The 21,942-nt window shown below is 33.6% G+C and overlaps 5 protein-coding genes and 1 non-coding gene across 11 annotated transcripts; 4 read left to right on the top strand and 2 right to left on the bottom strand.

Moving 5' to 3' along the window:
- Positions 1–1,142: 1,142 nt before the first annotated feature.
- LOC126687494 (putative F-box/LRR-repeat protein At5g02700) lies at positions 1,143–2,441 on the top strand. Its single transcript, XM_050382055.1, has one exon. The coding sequence runs from the start codon at positions 1,143–1,145 to the stop codon at positions 2,439–2,441; it is 1,299 nt and encodes a 432-aa protein (XP_050238012.1).
- Positions 2,442–3,119: 678 nt separating this feature from the next.
- Positions 3,120–4,702, top strand: LOC126686038 (uncharacterized). Of its 3 annotated transcripts, none has more exons than XM_050380049.2 (3): positions 3,120–4,024; positions 4,123–4,273; positions 4,349–4,702. In XM_050380049.2, the coding sequence occupies exon 1, from the start codon at positions 3,323–3,325 to the stop codon at positions 3,983–3,985; it is 663 nt and encodes a 220-aa protein (XP_050236006.1). In that variant the 5' UTR covers positions 3,120–3,322; the 3' UTR covers positions 3,986–4,024; positions 4,123–4,273; positions 4,349–4,702. The 3 variants fall into 3 exon arrangements, with proteins under 3 accessions (XP_050236006.1, XP_050236008.1, XP_050236007.1); XM_050380051.2 differs by having other exon boundaries at positions 4,346–4,702; XM_050380050.2 differs by having other exon boundaries at positions 3,120–4,034.
- A 6,658-nt stretch (positions 4,703–11,360) lies between these two features.
- LOC126686616 (WPP domain-interacting protein 1) lies at positions 11,361–15,168 on the top strand. The gene is made up of 3 exons (XM_050380748.2): positions 11,361–11,608; positions 11,799–13,030; positions 14,315–15,168. The coding sequence occupies exons 2-3, from the start codon at positions 11,893–11,895 to the stop codon at positions 15,013–15,015; spliced, it is 1,839 nt and encodes a 612-aa protein (XP_050236705.1). The 5' UTR covers positions 11,361–11,608; positions 11,799–11,892; the 3' UTR covers positions 15,016–15,168.
- Positions 15,169–15,265: 97 nt separating this feature from the next.
- Positions 15,266–18,508, bottom strand: LOC126686617 (high mobility group B protein 10). 4 transcript variants are annotated; one of them, XM_050380751.2, is made up of 6 exons: positions 18,148–18,508; positions 17,562–17,640; positions 17,166–17,328; positions 16,999–17,076; positions 15,928–16,280; positions 15,266–15,598 (listed from the first exon to the last, which is right to left on the bottom strand). In XM_050380751.2, exons 1-6 carry the CDS (start codon positions 18,342–18,344, stop codon positions 15,518–15,520), a joined length of 951 nt encoding a protein of 316 aa, XP_050236708.1. In that variant the 5' UTR covers positions 18,345–18,508; the 3' UTR covers positions 15,266–15,517. The 4 variants fall into 4 exon arrangements, with proteins under 4 accessions (XP_050236708.1, XP_050236706.1, XP_050236709.1 ...); XM_050380749.2 differs by having other exon boundaries at positions 15,928–16,289; positions 18,148–18,507; XM_050380752.2 differs by having other exon boundaries at positions 17,005–17,076; positions 18,148–18,507.
- A 2,122-nt stretch (positions 18,509–20,630) lies between these two features.
- On the bottom strand, positions 20,631–21,209 carry LOC126653643 (photosystem I reaction center subunit V, chloroplastic). Its single transcript, XM_050347579.2, has one exon. The coding sequence runs from the start codon at positions 21,106–21,108 to the stop codon at positions 20,644–20,646; it is 465 nt and encodes a 154-aa protein (XP_050203536.1). The 5' UTR covers positions 21,109–21,209; the 3' UTR covers positions 20,631–20,643.
- Positions 21,210–21,381: 172 nt separating this feature from the next.
- TRNAW-CCA (transfer RNA tryptophan (anticodon CCA)) lies at positions 21,382–21,453 on the top strand. The gene has a single exon. It is a non-coding gene; the product is annotated as a tRNA-Trp (tRNA).
- Positions 21,454–21,942: the final 489 nt, after the last annotated feature.

The following is a 21,942-nucleotide window of genomic DNA, read 5'->3' as shown; positions in this document are numbered from 1 at the left end:
GAGAGATGTAGAAAATGGAGAAGATGAAGTATAAAGAAAGGAAATATTATTTGTTAATAAAATAAAAAAGGTGGTATATTTGGAAATATAAAAAACACTATTGTAAAGAAAAAATATAAGGTATCATTTTTTTAAATATTTTACCTTATTATGATATAGAGTGTAATTATTTCTATTTTATATATTTCTAATTCAATTACATAAATATTTTATATCAGGATTAGTGTCATAAAAATTCACTAACTTTACACATTTTCTCATTTTAATTATGTTATATTAAAATCGTCATTTTTATACATCAACTACCAATATTTCTCAAATCTATACACCGTTCAAATTTCTGGCAAAAATTGATGACGTGTCACTGTTCGGTCCGTTGTGGCAAATCACTATCTGATTGCCAACTCATCAATTATTTTTGAACGGTATATAAATTTGAGAAAAATTGATAATTTATTTATGAAAATAACGATTTTTAAATGGCGTGATTATAAAGAGAAAACGTATAAAATTAGTGAATTTTTATGATATTAATTTTTATATAAATAAGTGAATCATGAATCTAACCCATATTGTGGGGTAATTGATCCTGATGATCATTGAACTTTTGAGTTTTTCATTTCAGTCACTAAACTATTTTTTTTATCACTGAACTTTAATCTTTTTTCATTTTGATATTTTCTGGCAAAAAATGCTTAGGTGGCAACCAATTTTTTTCTAACCTAAAAACTTGCCATATATGTATAATTTGACCTAAAACTCATTTTTAAAGTGAAATTATGTATGTGTAATAAATTTTCAAAGTAAAACTAGTAAAATCTGGTTGTCACATATTAATTTCCGGCTGCCACCTAAACATTTTTGGCCTGAAATATCAAAATAAAAAAAAATAAAGTTCAATGATCGAAAAAAAAAAAATAGTTTAGTGACTGAAATGAAAAAACTCAAAAGTTCAGTGATTATAAAGAACAATTACCACATATTGTGTTCTAAGGCTATACTATATATATCTCAGTCGATGTAGAGTCCAATTCCTGAATCCAGATTGAGTTTCTGGGAATATAAATTAGGTCAAGTTTGGGACGCTATATATTGCCTCCATTACAAAACTATTTCTTCATCAGGTAATTTCGGCAGTAAATATGGGAAGAACGAAAGCTTTCAACAAAAAGAAAATAAGAAGAATGAATGACTTCATCAGCCAATTGCCGGACGAAATCCTGCACAACATAATTTCGCATTTGTCGCTAAATGAAGCGGCGGCAACAAGCATCCTCTCCGCCAGATGGAGACACCAATGGAAAACCGTTGATTATCCGACTTTCGACATTGATCTTCCGCATTTAATCTCCATATCGACACGCAACAAATCACTCGGAAAATCAAGAATCGTCAGTTTAGTATCCGCAATCTTGGATCAATATCAAGGCTCCATTATACAAGAACTCAAGATTCGGTTTCCTACTACCCAGGTGGTTAGTTTCTGGTCTTCCGAAGATATGAGCCCATTCTTTTCTTGGATTAACACAGCTTTTCAAAGAAGAGTTAGAAATCTCGTGTTAGATTTACAAGTATTTGTTCTTAATCCTATTGATTTAGATTTGCTTCCTTCTAACTTCGTCTCTCTCGTCTCTCTTCGCCTTGTGGGCTTCAAATATTTACTAGGCGACGCTTTGATCCACTGCTTTTTATCGAGTTGTCGTTCTTTACAAGTATTGTGCATCGACCGATTTGTTGGTTTGGAGAATCTGAAGATTTGCAGTTCAGAGCTTAAACGCCTTACTATAAGCGATTCGTATGTCAACTTTCTTGAAATTTCAGCACCGAGTCTCGTATCTTTCGAGTTTAGACACATTTCGGGGATAACCGTGTGCTTTAAAGATGCTCCGTCTCTGAAGCAGATATCATTGGAGGGATATAACTCTTACGAGCATCTTCTAAGTAAAAATCTAAGTCCGATTTTGGGTATACTATCTCAGCTTGACTCGCTTGCATTAACCCAACGTTATGACTCAAATTCAACTCGTAGACGTCGTATCAGAAATTTTCCTGTCCTCAAAAATCTCAAGCAATTGCAGCTTTCGGAGTTTCGTCTCACAGAGTTTTATTACAGGGATTTGGCCTACACGCTTATTCCATTACTACAAGCTTCGCCAGAGTTGCTTAAATTGTCACTCATCAATTTCCAATACTCATTTAATCCGTTGAAATCAGTGCTGAAACCCTTTCCTATGTGTTCACATCGTCATCAATGTCTTGAGGTGGTGGAAATAGTCGGATTTGGAGGTTCGGACCACGAGATAGAACTTGTCAAGTTTTTAGCTGACTATGCTGCTTCTTCAATGAAGAAGATAATAGTGCATGCTGCCAACTCAAAGAGGCTGCGTCAATTGAAGCGTAGGCTACCTTCAACTGTGGTTGTGGAGTTGCAGATAATTTAGTGCACACTCCTTAATGTCTAATGTATGACAACAATTCATATCTAGAAAAGCTAAGTGTTGATGTTAAAGTGAATTTTTCCTTTTTTATGTTATGAACTTGCCGGTCTTTTTTCTATGTTACAGCGTGTTATCGGAAAGTTGATTTGTACCACAGGTTGGATGTGTAGCGTTCAATTGAAGATGAGATATAGCGTTCAATTGAAGATGAGATATGATGAACCATGAATTTAATACAGTTGCTAGACTATAAATTCTATTTACTTTCCAGTTCCACCATTCTATCCTGACTAATTCTATGAAGATATGACTAATTGATCGACACAAGTGATACATGGAGGACCATGAGCTTGGTCTTCACCAGTGATGCTCTCAACTAAGAATCACAGATCCCGCTTGCATATGTAAACTAGAAACAAAAATCCAGAATGCTCATACCTGTTGTCTCGGTGAATCAGTGATCCTAGTCGATGCACTGTTCTATGTGCAATAACAACAACCCTACGACATCGTTTAATTAAATATTTGAAGTGGCCTGGCTGATGAAGCTTTGAAGCCCAACAAAGCCCATGAAGGAAAAATATGACCGTTGTCATAGAAAATGAAACAATTAAAGAAAACAAAAGGAAAGAAATCTGACCGTTGGAAGTAACATAAATGTAACCGTTAAACTAACATGAACATCATCAATCAGACGTTTTTATCAGCAATTTAAATATCTGGAAAGCAAAAATAAATCTTTACTTTACTCTTCACTATCAATCTCTAATCTTCAATCTCTAATCCTCACTTCAATCTTAACTGCACTTTGAAATATCTCTTTTTTTTTGTTTCTTGATTATAATTACTGTTTATTTCATCTGTTTATCTAATTTATTTGAAAAATGGCCGAATTAAAAGATAGCCATATAGTAGAAATCCCAGTAGATGAAGAGCATCAACAGAAGCAGCAGCTTTGTATGATAACAGCAGCAATTCAAAACCACCCATTAACTGAAATCTCAACCAGTCCAGGCCATTATCTTCTTCTCAAGCTCTGGCAGAGAGAAGAAGATCTTTTCAACAGAAGAATTTCTTCTAAAGAATCAAGAATGGATTCTATTAAACGCGAACTCTTTCAACTTTGTTGCTTCTTATTTATTTTCCACGGCTTGTTTTTAACCATCTTATTTACTTCTTCTGATGCTGCAGCTAATACTAATACTTGCAAAAAATGGTGGATACCATCTCTTGTTTCTATTTCTACTTCACTTGTCTTTATTTTTCTGGTTCAGCTTAAGCTTTTCAGGTACTGGAAAGTTTCGAAGCAACTGCAGAGGGAAAGAAACGATAACAGAGCGTTGATTCGGTGTATTCAAGAATTAAGAATGAAGGGCTCAACCTTTGATCTGTCTAAAGAACCCCAATGTGCAAAAAGAATGAAGAGTTCAAGTGTGGAGATTAAATGGAAACCAATTACTTGGTTTTCGCAATATTTAGTTACTTTTTCTCTTGTTTGCTTCTCGGGATTGATTTTTCCTGCTTCAAAATTCATGCTCTGTGGCTAATCTGCAATATGTACTGGGTTTGGTTTTGCCTATTCAAAAGTAATGCCAAGTTAGAATTTTTAAGTCACAGTTCTAGATATTAGCTTATTGTGGTTTTAGCAGGGGTGATAGGGTTTGACAGAATGGATTTTTTGCAGGTTGCATGACATCTTTGAATAAGTTATAATTACGAAGGGTCGGAATGGAGGAAATATGGAATCGTAGGACTCGGGGAGTTTCCCGTTGTGTGTATCTGTTAGCTGCATTGATCATTTTGATTAAGAATACTATGGCATCAAATACTCTAAGGTACTAATGGAATGGTCTTTGTTTCACACACTTATTTGGAATTCATATTAACTAATGTCTGTTGAACTTTAGCAGATATTTTGTGCTGATAATGGACAATATTTGATCACTACAAGGGGATGAATCATTTCGGTCCGACTTGGAGGCCAACTCTTTGAGGATGAAGCAATGCGTTCTATACTTTATATGAATTTATATGCTTGACAAGAAGAGTAATATTGAGCTGAAGCAGCAGAACTCAGTCCGAACTCAGTAGTAGAACTCAGTCACCACTCAGCATACTATGAAGCAAAATTATGTATTGGTTTTGAATTAGCTACACAGCTTGTGCGCTAATTAAATTGATTGATTATAAGACGATGAATACTTAAATTGATTGATTATAGGACTATGGATTCTTTAATTAATAACATATTTCTTTCGGATTTATTTGAGCTTGTTTTAAGTATATCTTACATAGTAAAATTTTAAAAAAAAAATTTAATTATTTAATCATATTTTTTATTTATAAAATAAACAAATTCTAGTATTTAATTAAAACAAAAATTCCGAGTCAATCCAATCAAACCGATCGAACTATGAGCTAGTTTGATCTCCGGTCCGGTTTAAAAACATTGGTTATATTGATAAGGAAAAACAATGGTCCTTTTTAGACTCGGAAATCCTGCTTATCTCTATATATTGCTTCCATTCTATACGAATTGGTCATCTGTTAATTTTGTGAGTAAAATTATGGGAAGAATGAATGCCTTACCAAAAAAGTATACAGGAAGAATGAAGAGTTGCCTGAGCAAATTTCCAGACGAAATCCGTCCCTTAAGCATGTATCTTTGGAGGGATGGACCTCTTATGAGAATCTTCAAAGTAAACATATAAAGGATACACTATCTCAGCTTGACTCGCTTGCATTGACACTATGTTATTCTTTAAATATAACTCGTAGCCATCCTATCACAAATTTTCCTATGCTAAAAAATCTCAAGCAATTGTGGCTCTCAAAATTTTATTATATGGATTTCGGCTACATGCTTATGCCATTGCTACAAGTTTCGCCGGGATTGCTTAAATTATCGCTCATCAATTTCCGAAAATCATTTGATCGGAGGAAATCAGTGCTAAATTGCTTTGCTATGTGTTCACATCGTCATCAATGTCTTGAGGTGGTGGAAATAGTCGGATTTCAAGGTTCAAACGAGGAGATAGAATTGGCCTGTTACTTAACTTACTTTGCTGCAGCTTCAATCAAAAAGATAATAGTACATGCTGACAGCTCAAAGGGGTTGCTTCAGTTCACGCGTAGGCTACCTTCAGCTGTGGCTTTAGTGTTATCGTCATAATTTAGTGCACTTTGTTTTAGTATCGTTTTGTTGTTTTAAAATTGTGTCTTATGATAAAGGATTGTTTGCTATTCAGATGATTAGCTCATTGAATATCATATCCTAATATTGGTTCTCCAACTATCATTTACATCAATAAAGAGTTATATTTCATTTAAAAGCATTTGTGAAAAGATCCTGCCTAACCATTCCAGTATGAGTTAGGATCCGCATTTAATTTATAGTCTTCCTCGCGAATGAAGAATCTACAATTTAAGTATATGAAACTTCCGACATTTGAAGATGGAATTCTTAGTTGATGAATCTTCTCCCGTAAAAGTCCAGCCCGAGCCCACCAAATGAGCTCCAACCACACCGATTCAACAACTAGTTTGTCAATCTTTTGGTGCGAATACTTTGATACAGGTCTCAAAATTATGAAGACAATGCGGGAAAGTGCAGATAAACATACAAAACGAATAATTAGAACTCAAAGAGGCTTGTAAGATAAGTAGAATCATGGCTAGGCTAGCATTTGGACAACAAAGAAAAGGTCTATTCAATTCTCTAAAGCAAACATGAATAATAGCTAAGCAAGCTATGGCTAGTTTAACAACAGCTAAATCTAAATTGCATTTGTAAAAATCTAAATCAAAATCAAAATTAACTATTGGTTAGGTTCTGTTCAAAACGAATTATTAATTTGGTTCTGTTTCAAATGAAATTATTAATTTGGTTCTGTTCAATGCCATTTCTTTTCAACCCTACGAGTCCCATGTTCCTAAATCAATTAGAAGACTCATAATTCAGATCCTTGCAAGGTTATACTGAAAAAGATATTTGGTAGCCAAGATACACTAATATATGTGGTAGACACTAACAAGATAACACATCACAATATACAAAGGAGGAAACATAATTAACAATGAAAGAAACCAATAATACAAGGCAAAATAACATGCCAAGTTTTCCATGCTTTGCATATGCAAGAGAGTCTATCAAATATGGAAAATAAATAGGATTATATTCATATCTTTTATTTAATTTCAAAATCTCTAAAAGTATTACCAGCATAACGAGTAACAGAATCCTGGATGAGCAAATAATCTTAAACTTAAAATTGGATTCGAATAGTATCACTATAAGTTGATACTTTCATTCATTTTGTACAAATTACAATATGTCACAGCAAGGTTCGTGTTTGAAGATAGTACTCAAACATGTAAAAAACTTGAGAACTAGAATAGAGTTATTGTAGTTGTGGATCAAACTTAAAGCTCAAGTTAATACTTGCAATTTCCAGGGGTCAACTTCAAGAATGGCATGAACACACAATAAAACAACATACTGATCAATTAGCCGGACATTGTTCTCTTTTCCATGAAAACCTGCATGAGGAAAGTTGAAGATAATTCGATTGAGCTTCCGCATCTTCAAATCTGAGCGAAGTCTCATTTTGGCTGCATCCACTCCATGCTTGAAATATTGATGCTCTGAATTACAATAAACTTTCCAAATCTGATATTCATGACAATATCAGCAAAGCAATAGAAGAAATAACAAAGAAAAGAACAAAAGCAGTTCTAAAACTGAGATGACAGATTAAAGCTTATCCAACGTCAAAGAATTTACGATTAAGACTAGAAAATTGTTGCCCGTGTGTGTAGTTTTGTAGAAATATATACATTGTCCGACCTTGTATTATTATTCACATTACTCATTAGCGATGCAACTATCTCAAACTAAATCTACTCTCTAGATACGAGATTATGATAGTATTCAAACCGTAACTTGCTTAGGACTCAAGTTAGTGGTTTCAAAGTTTTGGAAAATACAAATATGTTATGTTTTGACTTACTAAATAAATTTGTTTTTAGCCACTTAAGCTGCCATTTTCCAATCATTCTATTGTAGTTCTAGTCTAACCTGATCACAAGTATTCCACATAGTCTCCGTAATACATAAGAAGAAAACAATAGTGTGAGAAGAAAGTTAAACACAAACTAATAGCTCATCATATTATACTAATTAAGCTTTGTGCAAATTATACCAATCTTCATAATATGTAAAGCCATGACGTTAATTTCTATTAGACTCCGATTAGAGAAGTAATAACAAAATCATCACTCAACTATAATATTAAAAATATCATCACTTAGTCCAACACTTGTTTCAAAAAAAATTCTTGACTAAATCGGGACTCCCACAAGTACTTCAGTACTTCCGGTAAATATTGAGTTGATGTTATGAAATGGGTTTATTACAAACAGAAGGATAATCAAGCTTGGTGCTGACTATCCAAAAACAGCAGCATATACTAAACCCTATACCCATGTGATTACTTTTTCAAGAAAAACCACAAGTCGATTCTTTCGTATACACATAAAACCCAAATGAAATTTAGTCACGATAAACAATACCATCGACTGAGTTCAATGTCCGACTCAAAATTCAAAAACATAATAAAAACAGCAAAGAATTCATTGAGCTAATATTGACGTCTATTGACAATGCTCTAACAAATCCTCCTGAAGCTGTGCAAGGTTCACTGGATCACTTCGTACAATCTAAAATCAAAATAAATATTAATTATTATAATGTTAATCAATGGTAAGTAATCCTAGTGAATTATTAAGTTAAAACATATTCAAACAACTTACTTTTCCACGTATGTCGCCACCAACGTAATTGGCATTAGATTTAGTCCATGTCGTCAAATCCCTAGTTCTAATCCTATTATCATTCAAAGTTAATACGCAACCATACTATGTGGTTGTATGATTATGAGCTTGGTCTTCATAAGTGATGCTCTGTAAGTATGAATCAGCATTTTGTATTTTCCTTCAATATCTTATAAATATTCCAATTTAAATTTAATATTTTCCTTCAATATCTTATTTTTATTTTCAATAAAGATATGAAACTGATATAAATTCTACATTTGTCTAACCAAATTGGTTTTCACATGAAGCATATGGACATATAAAAGATAATTTCATGCAATCTATTAACTTGATCATTTCACATGTATTTTATTAGAGAAAATTCATAGGTATCTTGTGATAATTTATTTGATATCACATCAAATTTAATTTACAATGTCTTAAATAAAAGAAGTGTCAATGTAATAAAAATTCAACAACTTTACACGTTTTCTTAATTTAATCACGTCTTTTATAATTTGTCATAAAAATACACTTTTTTTTCATATCCATACACGATGTTAACATGATACTCAATTATTGGTTAAAAATGACATCTACCTCAGCATATTACACCAATGAATGAGTGTGTATGGATTTGAAAAAAAAATATATAAATTACATATAAAAATAAAAGACCCATAATGATTTTTTCCATCTTCATCTTCACTTCATCTTCTTCACCAAAAACACCATCAGCTACTGGTGTAATCGATGTCTCACTTTTATTAACTACCTGCAACTCCGACACCACGGTATCCAACATCACCTAAGCAACAAAAACACATTTAGTACATACATACAATACTCTACTGTAACTAAACACAAATAAAAAAGGCTAAACCTATATTGAGATTCCTAAACTATATATTTTTAGTTTATTAGATCCCTTAACTTCTATTTGACTTTTTCGGAACCTTAAACTTTCATTTTTTAGTTTATCAGGTCCTTCAACTTTTATTTGTCTTGCTCAGGTCCCTAATTGTTTATTTTTTGATTCATTGGGTCCTTAAATGGATCTTTATTTAAGGACCTAATGAACAAAAAAATAAAAATTTAAGGACCACGTCATTATGGACTAAACATATCACATTATGACACGTCATTAAAATAAGAATCTAGTTGACTAGCATTAAAACTGAATAAAATAATTAAAATTTAAACAAAATCAAATCGGAAGATCATATTATCTGATCTTTAAACAAGCCGGCAGTCGGGTGAACATGGCCCATCGTAGGGGTGAGCAAAGTTTTGAAAAAACCGACCGAACCGGTGAATTTTGGTCGGTTTGGTTCGGTGATAAATTTTCATTCGGTCGGTTCGGTTAAAAAAAATATAAATTTTCAGTTATCGGTTAACGGTTCGGTTAAGAATTTAAAATTTACAGTTTAACCGAACCGACCGAATACTTAAAATTTTAAATGCTTATTATAAAAAGTAGGTTGATATCTTTTTTGAATTTAATTCTTGCTATGGTATATTGTTTGGATTTGTGAGAAAATGCTTGATTTCTTTCTAATTTTCATAGAATTCAATTATTTGAATTTATGAAAAAAATTAATTGATCTTTAAAGCATATGTAATTGAAAAAGCTCATAAAAACCCATAAATAGCCATTTAACCGAACCGACCAAAAAAAAATTCAGTCGAAACAGATTCGGTTAATGTTCTTTGTCCGGTTGATTCGGTCAAAAATATTACAACATTCGGTTTGGTCGGTTTGGCTATTTTTGGATCGGTTTTAACCGAACCGACCGAATGCTCACCCCTAGCCCATCTTCTAGTTGTTCAGGGCATTTCTAGGGATGGCAATGGGGCGGGGTGGGGGCGGGGAAGCTATCCCCATCCCCGTCCCCACTTCTATGGGGAATCCCCGTCCCCATTTATTTGATGGGGTTTAATTCATCCCCATCCCCATACCCGTGGATTCCCCATCTCCATGGGGATCCCCACATCCCCGTCTAATTCTAATATAAATATTTAAATATTTTTTTTATTTTTATGAAACATTTAAGAAAAAAATATGATCTGTTCAATATTAATAATAATAAAAAATTATAAATTAAATTATCCAAAAATTAATTAATCATCTAAAATATTCAGCAATTTTAAATATTAAAATAATATAATTAAAATAAAATAAAAAATCGTTAAAAATCATTACTTAATATTCTGATAATTAAATAAAATTATTAAAAATTATGACTAATATATTAAAAAGTATAATAAATTATATAAAAGTAAATCGGGTCCCCATAGGAACGGGGATGGGGATCCCCATGGGGTGGGGACTACACTCCCCGTCCCCTCCCCATCCTCGTGGATGGGGAATAATCTTCCCCCATCCCCGTACCCATGGGAACAATTGGTAAGGATTTTCCGCCCCATTAGGGGCGGATCTCCATGGGGATCGGGGAATCCCCTCCCCATTGTCATCCCTAAGCATTTCTCTTTCAAAAGGACATTGAGAATTTGACTTTTTTTGAGTGTAGGTTATTACGAAAGAAAGTTGATCATTGGTTTCTTAATAAATTTGAAATTGATTCTTCAGAGTGGTTAATGAATAACAGAAATGTGAATTATGATATATGTAAAGTAGACCTGTTCATGGGGTGGGCTTCGGCGGGCTCGGGCCGGGCTTAGGCGGGCTTGACTTTTTTAAAGTCAAGCCCAAGCCCGCCCAAGCCCGGTTCGGGCTTTTAATATACTACCCAAACCCGGCCCTAATACACTATTTTTTCGGGTTTGGGCCGGGCTTGGGCGGGTTTACGTTGATTTTCTATGATATTGAAAGCCCAAACCCGTCCATAAAAAAACGGGCTTTTTTCGGGCTCGGGCCCGTGCCGGGCTTGAGACCAAATATTGGTGTCCAAGCGCGGCCCTAAGAGGACGGGCTTGGGCAGGCGGGCCGGGTACCCAAACCCATGAACTGGTATAATGTAAAGTATCTTAAAAAAATTTACTCTTCAAAATGTGGTGGCAAATTGGTAAAAATGAAGAAAGAGAACAATAAATTGATGGGAATATTGTAATTTGTAAGTTTGCACCTTCTCTCCACTTCTAGAGGAGTGAGTTTGTAAGGGAGTAGATGTGGGGTCCCCCTCTTCCCATGTGGCTAATCTCATCTTGTCTAATGCTCTTTCATTTTCTTTTTTAATTTTCTTTTACATCTCATCATCATACTTCATTATTCAATTATTCCACTCCTATAAAATTGCAAATCCAAACATAGTTTAGGGTTTCCTTTCCTTCCAAATTTTCATCATCATAATTTCTCCCAAATCTTCAATTTTTGTGGGTTTATGGACATCTAAAAGGTACTTCTCTTAACTCTTTTTAATACCATTTACTTGGTCAATTCTAATTAGTTTTTCTTTTTTGAGAAAAATTTAATAAAGATGTGATCTTTATTGCTGTACTGAAGGGAATTTAATTAAATTTGATGATAGGAAATGATGTAATTTAAAGGATGTTTATATTTTTATTATGTTTTTGTTTTGTTTCCAGATTATGGGTTGATTTGAAAATGATAGTGCTGGAATGATAGTTTATTGTTCTTGATCTTGATCTAAAAAAAAGGACCCTTTTTTCCCTAGACTTAATGGATTTGGAAAGGGAAAATTCTGCTAATGAATCTGTTGAAGACAATGAATTAAACACCAATCAATATAGTGTTTCAAGTCTTGATCATAATGATACTAGTAACAAGGTTAAGATTAACGGGTCGTATTCGGAAGAGGATCGTGGCGTAGATGCTAGCAGAATTGTTGATACTAATGCTTCCTCTATTGATGGAGAAGTTAGAGAAGGAATAGGAATTGAGCAGGGGGTGGATTTGGAGAATTCGAAGCCTTTATCAGCTAAATCTACAGAGGAGGAGTCGCCTCCTTTGAAAGGATATGGATTGAGAAAGTGGAGGCGTATTAGGAGAGATGTTGTTAAGGATGCTAGTGCAAATGGGGATCACGGTAAAGTTTTGAAAAGAGGATTGTCTATTTCTGGAAATCCAAGCAGAGCAAGGAATTTAATGTCAGCTTCTGATGTCGTACAGAATAGTGAGGGTTCTGTTGGATCAACTAACTTATTGAAAAACTTGGGTGTTCTTGATGGCTCTCTGATTTCAGAGTCTAATTTGGAATCTAGATTTGCTGTTGGGTCTGGTTTTGCTGCAGGTGAAGATTCCGAGAATAGTGAAGATCGAAGTAGCAGGTCGTCCACAGCAGCCAGTGCTCCAAGGTTGAAGTATGATACCCCTGCAGTTTTGGAGTTTGTGCGGGAGAAGAATAGGGTCAAGAATTTGAGTGGGAAGAATACTGGTAGCTCGACTCAACGAGTCCAACAAGGAAAAGGACGGGCTGAAAGCAGTAAGAAGCATAGAGGAGAAAGGGTCAAAATCGAGAAGGAAAACTCTCATTCCAGCATGGAATCTGACTCAAGAAGCTCCAACTTTGTCTTTTTGCAGGGTGCTGGTTCTGTGACAAGTAACGGAAATCAAAGCGAAATGGCAATGTTTTATGATGGGGAAAACAGTGATGATGCCCATGCTGGGGAGCAACATTTTGGTGTTGGGCAAGTGAATGCAGGAGAAGATGGAGATGGTTCTCAAGATGATTTAGCTGCTGATGCTTCTTGGGAGGGTAAGGATGAGAAAAGCAACAGCCATCGGTCGTCAAAAGATCGCGATCCTTTGGTTGAGTCTATCCTTACTCTCCAATCAGTACAGGAAGCCCTTGAAAGTGGTCAGTGTACTCGATTTATATTTTTTCTTATTAAAATCTTACTTGCATCTATAGTATCGAAGATGCTAAGTTATCTTGCATTAATATGTTTAACCTTTCTAACTGGAGTACCATCTGGCCTACGACTCACATGACCAAATACATTTATTACTTATTCTATCCATTTTAGTATGATTGCTCATCCATCTTAACATTTATTATCTCTTATAGACTTAATTTAGATACATGTTGCCCTTTTATTGCGCAACATTCATTCCGGTTCTATTGCAGTACTATGAAATTTTCCTTTTAACCTTATAGGAATCTTCCGGTCACATAAAATTTTGTGGCACAACCTCCATTTTAACCATCTTGCTTTAATGCGATGGCTAACATCACCTTCACAATCGCGATGCATCCCGATTTATTCCCTTAAATTAAAATATTACAGAATGTATCTTTGCCTTACCTATTATTTACTAAAAAAATAAAAGTTCGGGATTTTGATTCTCATCTGCTAGTGAGACACATGGATCTTAGCTGGAACTTACGCTTGGTAAAGTGATTTAGAATGATGAGTAATTGCTATGCTATTGATATGCTTTTGAACAAGGTTATTAATGTCTTGACAAAGATCTTTCCATTACACAAAAAAACCTTTGTGCTCGATCACAAAAAGAAATTTTCGGAAGTTAATGAAAAAGGCAACATGCTTAGGGCTCAATTAGATTTTACATGATCTGAATGCATGCATTGCTGTGTGGTAATTAATTGTGTTCCAAATCTAGACTAAGCATCTTTCACGCTAAAGATGCATTATCTGTTACATTAGATGGTTCGACTATAATATGTTTGGTGTTTCCTAGTTTTCTTGATGTTGCTATTGTTGTTTCTATAAATACGTAACATATACTGGTTTTACCGATAACATAGATAATTTGTTTTAGTGAAATAGATTAGAAAGTTTAGTTAAAACAGTAATTGCTGCTAGGATTGTATTATTGTTCGGCCGTGCTTTTGGAAGTGAAGATTCCATTCCGGGGACTTTTTGTTTCCTGGCTTCTTTAAGGTTTATGCTCTGGTTCCAAAAACTTTATAAAATGTACAAGTTGAAGTGGGTGCTGGATTTTCTTTCGATGTTTGCATACAGTTCTGAATTTTCAGTTTTTTCTTTAGTATGTATGATCTTCTCAGGATCCAGAAAATCTGTATGTTTTCAGTGAAAGGATCACTGGTTGTAGTTGGTGCAATAATTAATGTTATTGCTGTTTATTGAATCTAATTGAGGCTACAATTTGCTTGCAGAGGTTAAAAAATTAGGGGAAATTGGGAAGGCTAGCAAAGATGAAGTAGATACCATTCACGGACTCCATGAATCGAGTTTGTCTGAACAGTTTGATTCAGAAAATATCAGACAACCAAATCTGTTGGAGTCTCAAGTGTCAAGCTTGACAGAAAATGTACAATATCTCGAAATTAGATTGGAGGAGGCAGAGGCTAAGCTCAAAGCAAAACAGTCCATTGTTGCAGAACTCGAGAATAGCTTGATCAATGGCAAGTCAGCGAGGCAAGAATCAGAAAGCACCATAGAGCCGCAGCAGGAGAAATCTAGAGAAATTGAAAAAACCGAGCTTGAAAGCATTTACAAGAAAAAGGTCGAGGCCGAAATTGAGTATCTGACACTAACAAAGACAATACAAAAGATGAGAGTTGCCTCGGGTGATCAAATGAGACTGTACGAACAGCAAGAAAGTCTGGCTGGCGAACAAGCCAAGATGCTGGACAAAATTGGAGATACGGAGAGGAAGGCGTCAATGCTCATGAAACAAACGGCGGAAATGGAAAAATATCGAGGGGATATTTTAGGGACGGAAGAGGTGTTGAAGATGCAGAGGCGAGTATGTAAAGTTACTTCATGTTTTTTTGTGCAGCTGGTTTTGCTTATGTTGGTCTTGTTGTTAGTGTTGCAGTTATCACCCCAATCTGGGGTGGTTGTGCCTACTTAATTATTATAGAATTATAGGTCTTTTTTGTCCATTTTCTATTTTTTGTAGGCAAAGATACGAAGGTTAAATTTTGATGTTAGAACTACTTTTTCTTTTTTGGTTCTCTTCTTTCTGGATAACATGGAGTTGTAACAAAGTTTTCAGATTTTGTCATGCACATTTGTAATTTATTGGTTTTAATATTTGTTCTGGCCTGAGCATCCTTGATATAAGAAATCGGAAGGATTATTTTATAATAAGTTATTAATACTTAAATCAAAATCTGAAGCTTCTCTATTCAATCTGATTAGAAGAGCAAAATTCAGCATATGTATGTGACAGCATTTCATCTCCTGCTTGTTAACAACTACAGACATAATGTCATAAAAAGAAGACGCTAATAATAATGAACAAGTTAGACTATAGCTACTGTTCCAAAAAAGAATAGTTAAACTAGAACTACAACCAGCAGCAGCAACTACGATCCTACACTAAGAGAACATTGATGATTGGTACTCAGACTCTATTGAGCATATGAAGATCGGTACTCCAGCATTTCCGTCCTGTACCTCTCCATGTCCTTCAAACCTTTCTCCTGATAAACCTGCATCACAACAATGGAAAATTGCAGGCGAGGTGAAAACTAAATCATTGGGCAGATTTTAGTTTCTCAGCGTAGAAGCATAGTTTATTACAGTATTAGATTCTATTCGTTTATCATAACTTGTTAAAGCCTTCTAAAATAAAGTTGGAAAAAGAACACAGAAACTGATATCTGCACGTAATACTTAGCACATAATATTACATTTTCTCAGATGAAATGTGTAAATGAATGGATTAAAATATGTGTTTGCGTGAGCATACGTGTGTTGAAACCACCGTAACATCATTAACAGTCCAACATAAACTCAGAATGGTTTAGTTTGTGCATACTTGCTTTTCTGCCTCTGTTAGGCTGTTCCATAGGACACCAATCTTCTTGCTAATGAGTCTCTCTTGCCCATGGTGTAAAGGCTTTAGCCGGGCATAATGCTCAGCAAAGAAGAAATTGTAGCCACTCCTATGTGACTTGGGCCGAGAGGGATCACGTAACAATAACCGGGATCTTTTACGGTGCCGGTGATGGGGTAAATCTACAGTATGAGAATTCTGAGACACGTTGAACGAGTTAGGAATATGATAGAGGACGCCTTTGAGATGTTCAGAGCCCAAGGTTACAGTAACCAAATAGCCATTATCGAATTTTCCATCAATGATTCCATTCACAGAAGAGCCAAGATCCAATTCTGGACTTCCTACGACCACAAGAGTATTAACTTATCATCATGCAAGATAATATAATACTTGTATATACCCAATAGTCTTAATTGCTCAGCTGACAAACAAATAGCAGCAGGAACTGCAATGTAAATAGTACAAAAACTGAATTTTTTTTAGGCAAGATAATAAAAGATCATCCTTGTTGTTTCCTACATGTGATGGGGGGCTTTGTACATCATTACATAAAAAGGCATCAATCTATTTATTTAGGAACTCAAACCGTTGTAAACGACTGGGGCTGAGTACTTTATTTACATAGACAATCCAAAGAGTTGGCAACAAACAAGTAAACGATAAAGCATTTAGGAAGCTCCAAATAAAACAGAATTCAGCTACACATAACCACAGAAAAGAAATCACAATTAGGGAGAATTCTTTAATCCGGGCCTCAGACATGGAACATGTAGACTATTTCACTCAACAGCTAAATGCAATGCCACAATATCTGGAAATTAATACTAATAAATTTCTTCTACCAATTAATTATGCGGGTTTGATCAAAATCTACTGATTTATCTCGAAAAATTATCAGAACGGCTGATCCTATCAAAACTTTGACATTTCTACCACTATAAGTAGTCAAAAATAAACTAACACACACGGACATATGCCAAATAATATAGAGCTATTACATAACTATGGAAGTAGACTAGTGCTCTTGATTAAAAATCAAGACTGACTCACCCTTACCGTGAAGTTGGTTTGGCGTGCCACCTTCATCTAGATCTGCAGATCCATTCTCAAGATTCTCATTCACAACATCTGTGAAAAGGAATGAAAAAAGTTTATATTTAAATGTAAATATGCATGTACCAACTGATAAAAAAACTACGAGTATCATGTCTATCTACCTGACACTGAGACTGAAGGGACCTGTTTGTGGAACTGATAGACCTGCTCGAAGTGGTAAAGTATTGATAGGTAGTACTTCCTTAAAACAAAAGATGCACTAGTAATTGTTGACGGGAAATTAAAGGCTGCTATCACATCCTTCCATTTGCGATCTCTAATCACCTGCAATTATGTCAAGACCATAAGAAAGATACCATAAAGTCATGAATCAAGCAAAACGTCTTCCAACTATGAAAACACACTTGACACTATTTTTAATTCAACTAATAAACCACACTTGACACTATTTTTAATTCAACTATGAAATAAATGAGGTTGCAGACAATTAAAACAGTATATCGCAAGTTATATTAAAACTCCTTCAAGTTTCAAAATAGATATTCTAAAAAAATTACCTTCTCGAGGCCGCCTCGAGATGTTACCTCCACAAAAAGATGGTGAAGATCAAGAGCTTTTCCTCCCACAGTAGGAACCCTATGCAAGAAAAATTGGCAAGAAGGATGTTATTCCATGCCTTCATCCAAAGTTTATATAAAACTAAATAAATCAACAAATAGATAAAATGAAAGAAAAGCCATAAATGTTTTTGTATCACAAGTCATCCATTAAAAATCTAAAATAGAAAATAGCAACAAATAGATTGACATAAAAGAGGCTATTTAAACCACCTGACCAAAAAATCAAATTCATTATTACTCATAAAGCAATTAATTCAAAAGAGGCTGCTAACAGAATTATCAATCAACATGCAAATACTAATTAAATCTGCAAAATCACAAAATATAACAAGACAGTTACTTTACTCTAATTTAAAGAAAAGATTGAAACTTCACACACTCATAAACAAGAAAAATCAGCCAAATTAACTTCAAAAAAAAAAAAAACATATAAAAACTCGAGCAAAATAATATCTAACACAAACCCAATAATTAAAAAATAAAACCCAGATAAGAGAAATGTAAAAAAACAGGTGACACTTACATAAATTTGGTGCCAAAAGATTGATGAAAAGCTTTAAGCTTGTCCCAGAAAAGATCTGAACTTTGAAGAAGATGTTCAAATTGAGCAGTGGGTGAAGGATAAGACTTGAAAAGTTGGCTACAGTGTCTGCTCTCACTCTCTATTTCTTGAAGTTGCATAGAAATAACTGTAGTAGGAGTTGGGTTTTGGATAGACATTTTTTTTCTTTGTTTTGTGTTGTTGGAGGGTTTAAGACAAGAAGAGAATGTAATAATAGAATACTAATTTTATTTCTGTTTTAATAATGTTTGTTTTTTCTTTTATAGAAGGTGATATGATATGATGGATCGGATAATATTAAGTAAGATTTTAATTGTTGTATTTGATGAGAAACTATAGAATTAGGGAGAGAAAAACAGAGATAATGTTGTATTTAGATTAGGTCAGAAGCAAGATGGTGACATTTTTAATTTTTGCGATTTTTTTTTTCAAATGCCAGTGCAAATAAGGTCATTTTGGTGAATTTGTAGACGCAAATTAGCTTATTTTCTTTCTTTTTTTTCTATCAAAAGACAGATTATATATTAAGGAAAACGAGGTTGTAATTTACAATTGTTGAAATACATCATAAATCAAAATTATATAAAAAATCTAAATTCCTATAATCGACACACAAAAAAAAACAGAAAAACAATATAAATTAAGAAACATAAATTTTACAGGTGTTAAATATCCAGAAAGCAAGTGTTAAGAAATTCCTGAAATCAATTGCATCTTCAGAATTTCTATTTATTGCTTGTTCCGCTATTAAAATACTTCAAACATAATTTTTAAAAAACTGAATTTGAAATTTGAACAAACAGTAAAAAAAAAACTTGAACGATCTATAAATCTATATAAAATAGACTGCACATAAATTGAAACACACCAAAACACAACGAAGCAATTTATTTAAAAAATATTATAAATATTAAATAGACGAGTTAAGAGACGATGATATCCAATTAAAAGTCGCGAAAATCATTGTTCCCTACACTTAAAATAAAACAAATAAACAAATAAACAAACTTTCTTTAGAAAATTCTCTCTCTATTTTAGAGAGAAGCACCGCTTGCACCATGATAGCAATAAACTGTAGCTTATTTCCTTGACTTATTACAATGAAGACCTAATTACTTAAAAACCACTTATCTTACAACTTTTTTTCATTTATACCACGATTTAGAAAATTTTTTAATTGTACCCTATTTTTGATTTTTATGTTTCGTTTGTACCTCAAGAGTAATTTTTTTGATAATTTAATTAATTTAAAAATGAAAATATTAAAAATAAGATACATAAATAATTAATATTAACGTTTTATCAGAATATAAATTAAAAATGAAGAAGTAATTTAAACTTTTTTTCAAAAGAAAATAGGTCAATTAATAGAGTAGAAATGAAACATAAAAATCAAAAATAGGGTACAATTGAAAATTTTCCTAAATCATGATATAAATGAAAAAAAATTATAAGGTGGGTGGTTTTTAAGTAATTAAGCCTACAATAAAATGCTAATTAAATTAATAAAGTAGGGAAATCCATTAACCTATTAAAAAACCCATCTAATTTCAAAAGTACGCTCTCAATTGAAATTTTGTATCTTTGTCCAAAACATTAAAAAAGAATGGCTAATAGATTAAAAAAATCACCAACCTTTGATTTTTTTTTTTAAAGCAGTCCGACGTTATAAAATCAACAATTTTACACTTCTATATTTTTTAATTTTTAATAGCAACATAAATTAAAAAACTTAGATGATTTTATTACTAAAGTGATGCAAATATTCAAAACATCTAATTCAATTTAAGAGTCATATCACACTTTTTTTATTTCGATAAATTCAAACAAATTTTTTAATTTAAAAAGAAATTCAAAACATTCTAAATAAGAATTTATTTAGACAGATATAAAATTAATTTTTAAATCTAATTAAAAATTAAATTAAAAAAACGATATTTCAACGCCTCCAACTCCAAATCCGCCATTATCTTCGTCGAATCCGCCGCCGTGACCCCGCCCTCGTCCTCTATGAAAGACGACGAGCTCAATGATTGTATTGCAGCTTTCTTGATGGAATCAGTGCGAATTACATCCGCAAAACTCCTATGATCACGTAGCTATGTGTAAGAATTGCAGTAGATTTGCCAATTGTCATGATGTTCAGCTGAGGTATAGCCTAATTCAAATCAATCTCTGGATATGGTCGAAGGAATCCAAAACAAATGCCTTGAACGATTTCACTTTTTTTAGAACAATGACATTTCTATGCAATTTGAAATAAGTAAATTGTATTGACAATTTAACCAAAAAATAATTTCAACCTGATCTCACTACAATAATCAAAAGCAAACAACAACCAAATTCCAAGCATCAACAAAACATCGATCACAAAGAAATATTAGAGCATTGTTGAAGAATTACAAGACATAATAATATAGTAATAAAACTATACAAATCAAATAAAAAAAACTGCATTTATTTAGGGAAAAAGCTAGGATCATAGCCATTACTAGCAGTAGCCAAGATATAATAAGCAACAATATGACCAATAGAACCCCATGCAAGAACGTCAACAATATTAAACCCTACTGGATCATTCGATTTCAGAAGACTAACGTATTCCTTAGCACGAACATCTCCGGCCTCAAAATGCGACACTCCGTTTTGCTCCGGCACTTGTTTGGCCACATTTTCTCTTTGGAAGTTAAAGAAAACGAATCTCCCCAGAAACAGAGACAGCCCAGTGCTTAAGCTTATGACCAGTGACGGACTCAGCTCAGCTTTGACGGCGAAGCTCCTCCGTGAGGTGGTGGTGGTGGTGAGGCTTGGTAGGGCGGTTTTGGCCTTTGTGTGGCGGAGACCTTGGAATGAGATGGTTGATGGGGAGATTAGACTGTGGGTTTTGATTGTGGGTGTGAAGAGGAAGGTGGAGGTTGCCATTTTTGTTGGAGGTTGATGAGGAAATTGCAATGGAGTGTGTAATGAGTGGGTGGGTGGTGGATAAAGATATGGTTAAGATGATATACTTTGGAAAAATTGGATTTGTGAGGTGAGGATGTGAATGAAATATGAGTGAATGATAGACCAAAGATTTTTGGAGGTGACTTGGCTTTACTTTATTGGTTATTTTTGGATTACAGGATTCTTTGTTTTAGATATCAACAGAAACAATGTGGTTTTATATACTTGTTTTTGAAGTTTAAAACAACAACCGGATCCGTGGCGCAATGGTAGCGCGTCTGACTCCAGATCAGAAGGTTGCGTGTTCGATTCACGTCGGGTTCAATTCCCTTAATCCGGAGAATTTTTTTTTGTTCTTTGAATATTATATTTTATTTGAACAATTAATGAGTTACTTCATATGTTATTTAGATTATATTTTATATGGACAACGAATAAAATATATCATTTTTAACTATTTTTCTTTGACACCTTCCACTGGATGACTAATTTGAGCATATGCCTTTTAAGTTTTGTTTCATTTCATTTCAACAACTTATGAAATAGTTTATTTATTATTTATGAAAATGACACATCCACTTATAATTTCAGCTTTAAAATATAAAAGAATTGAAATAAATGGGGGTTTCCACCAAATTAATGAGTATGACTGAGAATATACCACACTTTGTTCGTCGTTCTTTCTATTATAGTTGATCAATTGTAATTGGATAAAATATTAAAAAAATTCAAACTTTTACGAATTGTTGTAATTTAAATTTAAATTTTTAATTTTTACAATAATAATCAAATTACATTATTTTTGTAGCAATA

Source organism: Mercurialis annua, linkage group LG6 (assembly GCF_937616625.2).
Source record: "Mercurialis annua linkage group LG6, ddMerAnnu1.2, whole genome shotgun sequence".
Taxonomy (NCBI): domain Eukaryota; kingdom Viridiplantae; phylum Streptophyta; class Magnoliopsida; order Malpighiales; family Euphorbiaceae; genus Mercurialis; species Mercurialis annua.
Note: the sequence above shows the minus strand (reverse complement) of the source record. Positions and strands in the feature narration are given on the sequence as shown.

Coding starts and splice junctions, on each gene's coding strand:
- LOC126687494 (XM_050382055.1), top strand. CDS start 1,143: ATGGGAAGAACGAAAGCTTTCAACAAAAAGAAAATAAGAAGAATGAAT.
- LOC126686038 (XM_050380049.2), top strand. CDS start 3,323: ATGGCCGAATTAAAAGATAGCCATATAGTAGAAATCCCAGTAGATGAA.
- LOC126686616 (XM_050380748.2), top strand. CDS start 11,893: ATGGATTTGGAAAGGGAAAATTCTGCTAATGAATCTGTTGAAGACAAT. Junction 13,031..14,314: donor ACAGGAAGCCCTTGAAAGTG/GTCAGTGTACTC, acceptor ATTTGCTTGCAG/AGGTTAAAAAATTAGGGGAA.
- LOC126686617 (XM_050380749.2), bottom strand. CDS start 18,344: ATGTCTATCCAAAACCCAACTCCTACTACAGTTATTTCTATGCAACTT. Junction 17,077..17,165: donor CCCTTCAGTCTCAGTGTCAG/GTAGATAGACAT, acceptor TCCTTTTCACAG/ATGTTGTGAATGAGAATCTT. Junction 15,599..15,927: donor TAACAGAGGCAGAAAAGCAA/GTATGCACAAAC, acceptor GTTGTGATGCAG/GTTTATCAGGAGAAAGGTTT.
- LOC126653643 (XM_050347579.2), bottom strand. CDS start 21,108: ATGGCAACCTCCACCTTCCTCTTCACACCCACAATCAAAACCCACAGT.